Source organism: Lactuca saligna, chromosome 4, assembly GCF_052625555.1.
Source record: "Lactuca saligna cultivar CGN05327 chromosome 4, ASM5262555v1, whole genome shotgun sequence".
Lineage (NCBI taxonomy): Eukaryota > Viridiplantae > Streptophyta > Magnoliopsida > Asterales > Asteraceae > Lactuca > Lactuca saligna.
This window is the reverse complement of record NC_136420.1, coordinates 29,996,780-30,000,577: the sequence shown is the minus strand read 5'-3', so window position 1 is coordinate 30,000,577 and position 3,798 is coordinate 29,996,780. Positions and strand designations below refer to the sequence as shown.

The 3,798-nt window shown below is 30.3% G+C and overlaps 1 protein-coding gene across 1 annotated transcript; it reads left to right on the top strand.

Moving 5' to 3' along the window:
* The first annotated feature begins 2,419 nt into the window (after positions 1-2,419).
* On the top strand, positions 2,420-3,427 carry LOC145038392 (DUF724 domain-containing protein 5-like). The gene has a single exon (XM_078986771.1). It carries the CDS (start codon positions 2,745-2,747, stop codon positions 3,351-3,353), a length of 609 nt encoding a protein of 202 aa, XP_078842897.1. The 5' UTR covers positions 2,420-2,744; the 3' UTR covers positions 3,354-3,427.
* The last annotated feature ends 371 nt before the right edge of the window (positions 3,428-3,798 follow it).

Sequence of the window (3,798 nt, the reverse complement as noted above, 5' to 3'; positions counted from 1 at the left end):
ATTCATATTATATCTTTACCATTCTTTAATATTTTATCTATAAATTTATTTCTTTAAAATGTTTACTTCGTCATTTATTTTATTATAATTTTTTCGTTAGTATCTTCAAATGAATATGATACTTCATATTATTACTATATATTACTATAAGTGTATAAATTATAAACAAGTAGATGATTTTAAGGATTCCCACTTAAAGTGAAAAATAAAACTATTTTGCAAGTGCTAAATAAATCTTTTTTTGTTTACTTATGAAAGCATATAAAATCATAAACAATTATAAAAGTGTTTAAAATATATAGGTTATTATGATTTTATATAGTATCTAGATTTAACAATTTTTTTAAATATTTTGAAAAACAACTCATTAAATAAAATTAAATTTAAATTCACTACTTCAGGTATCACATTATTTAGTTTTATTTTTTTTAGTTTTTTTAAAGACTTTAATTATTTTTAAAGAAAAGTTATTTAACTCCGTATATTAACATATCTTAGCATGTTTTTATAACTTTTTTTTTTTTTTTACATTTTTATATGTTTTTTTTTAAATATAAAATTTGAACTTTAAAAAGCCTCATAGAAAATAAATTTGTGAAAATAAACTTAAAAGATATATAAAAACAAAGCTGTAAAAATATTTAAAACAAACAACTTTATTTTATAAAACAAAAAGGAGTTCGTAAAAAAATAATACAAAGTTATGAAAAAAGAAATTAAAACGTAAACACTAAATTCATAATAAAGATAAACTTTGGATATAAATTTGGAAAAAAATTGTTAAACAAACTGATACTATATAATATCTACTTGTTTATAATTTATACTTTATAATAATAGAAGAATCAATATTGAATTGAAGATACTAATAAAATTTCATAATAAAATAAATAATAAAGTATACATTTTCAAGAAATAAGTTTATAAATAAATTAGTAAATCATAATAATAATAAATTTAAAATATAAATAAAAGATACTAACAAAGAATATAAATTAGTTATGATAGTTTAAGGGCCCAAATTTAAATCTTTGAAAAGATAAAAGTAAATTTTGGTGATTGAATTGGCCAAAACCCTATATTTGAATGCATTGTAAAATATCATATTTTTACAAAGCCAACTAGGAACAACACTATTTTTGCAAAACAGCCCTATATTTGCAAATGAATTGTGAAAGATTATTTTTACAAGGCAAACTCGTAACAACCATATTTTTGCAAAAAACTCAATTTTCTTCATGTTTGTTCTTTAAAATTTGCACCATGTTTTTGCAAATATAGTTTTACATTATTTAAAAAATTGATTTTATTTAAAATTTTGTTTAGGAAATTATTTTTTAATACTTTTTCTAATTGTTCTTGAATCTTGATAGTTGCTACTTTTTGTAAATTTTTTTACATTTAAATCCGCTTATTACCGGTTTGTGTTTTAAAGTAAAATAAATCGTTAACTAGTTTATTTTTATTCAACTTATATAAACAAAAACCGTTCCTTCAACGCAATCGGAAAACCTCTCCATGATCAAAAGGTTGCTGCTTCCTTTCCGGTATCATTCAAAGTCTACTCCATCGTCAATGCTCTTCATTATCACCAATCAGTAACTATAGTTATCAATTGGAAAGAAATGAGGGGGATTGATGAATCAAATTTTTTCTACTGGATCTTTATTTACATGGTAAGTTGCTCTTCATTCTCCCTACAACTTTTTTCTACAACCGCAGATTTATAAAAACATAAAAGATTGGAAGCTAGCTGGTAAAATACAGGGTAAATAATACATACGAAAGAAAATCAGAAGAAAAGAAAATTACAAGCAGGTGCACAATCAGATGCAGTCTTCCTAATATATGGTGATAGGTGTAGGGTGAATATGTAGATGTGAGAATCTTTCAACGCCTTTTAAGGTTTATACACATTTGAACATAACTGGAGGGTAATGCTTGAAACTTGAAAATCATAGTGCGGTTACAGTCGAGGGAGCTTATGAGATAATAAGAGAATCAAACTAGTGGACCTGCAATAGGAAATCTTTCACAAAAACTTCAATTAGAGCATAATTTTGCATTGCCGTGTCTGTAACGTTATATATAAATCAGCATGCATCATTTCTTTACATGATATTGCAGTCATGGTATATTCGATTCAATTCTAATTTTGAATGAATAATCAATATACATCTCTTTCCCATTATCAATCTTATGCGCATATGTTACATATGGTAGGTCAGAGATTGAATGTGGTCATGTATATGGGATAGATGATCAAATGAGAATATGATACCCATGTTCACCTGGTCCTCAGCATAACTCGTCACTCTCACATTTTTCTCTCTACTCCCTCTCTCTATATATACCAAGTAATTCTGGCATGTTTATTTTCAAAACAAAGCAATTAACTTCAAGCAAATACAGATGAAGGAAAAGCCAAGCGTCCCTCAGAGATCCTCCGAACACTTCATTGGGATGCTTTTTATTAATGATTTCCTACTGAAGTGTTTGGGGGAACTTTAAGGGCTACTTGACACCAAAATAGTAGAGTCTCACACATTGCTATTGCTGGTAAACGTTTCATCATGTGATCTTTTATGTACATTAGCATATGCAGTTGCAGTTGGTTAGCAATCTTTCTTAATGATTTATGCTTCACGCATATTATTAGCTTTAACACAACGTGTTTCTTACTAGGTGATTGGGTTTAAAGAGATTTTCTAAATTCATTACTTGAACAGCAATTACTTAAATCCATGAGTATTAAACGACAAATCGGTATAGACTCTGAATCTCCTCCAAGTGGAGGAACCAAGGGAGAAGAAGGTTTAGGTTTTGGTGATAATTTGCCCTTTAAGATAAGCAGTCCTACACTGTGGAAGACAATAGAATCGATGGAAGTGTTGCGTAAGATTCCACAGAAACCACATTTCCGAGCATTGGAAGGCGTGAAGGAGAGCGAGCGGGAAGGAGTGGCCATTGGTAGCATGGTGACCTTTTCGCGGGTGGTTGACAAGACTTGTGCGCTGTGGTTTGAGGATCCGAGAAGCGCGATAGAGGAGTGTTTGGAAACGGTGGCGGAACTGGAACTTCATGGGTTTCATGTGGAGTCGGTAAGAGAGCGGTTGACACAGCTGCTTCTCATAAAGGAGAAGCAGGAGGAGGAGGATCTCCAACAACAACGTTTGAAAGGGATCACACAGAAAATGGAGGAGGCGCAGATGGAAGGAAACAGACTGGATTCAGAGATTGATGAAATTGATAGGGGGATAAGAGACTTGGAGAAGAGACGCAGGCGGTTGCTGTCCAACAAGGAAAAACATGACTCACAGATGGGTCTTATTAGACCATCTCCAATGCATTGAACTCATATGAGTTCAATGGATTGACACATATACATTCCAGTACTTACTATACAACTTTACCCATTAAACCCTACACTCCATGAAACTCTATACAATTTAATGGATTGTCACATCATTTATCATTTTCTTTTTATTTATTGTTATTTTTGAAAAAATTAATTAGAATGAAATTAAAAATTAAAAACTACAATTAAAATTAACATTAATTTAAAATAAAAAATAAAAAATAATATATATATGTATGTGTGTGTGCGCGCGTGTGTGTGTGAGAGGAGAGAGAATATAGAGTTCATCAGTTCAATGAGATTACACTCCCCATTAAACCCTCCATTGAACTCCCATTGGATATGGCCTTAAGGCCGTAGGTGACCGGCTTCACAAACACCTCAGGGAAGTTGGACTTGATTTTCATTGATTGGTAGCTGCCCCCTTTCTTCCATCTGGT

Excerpts from the sequence above, each read along its gene's own strand:
- LOC145038392 (XM_078986771.1), top strand. The coding sequence starts at position 2,745 with ATGAGTATTAAACGACAAATCGGTATAGACTCTGAATCTCCTCCAAGT.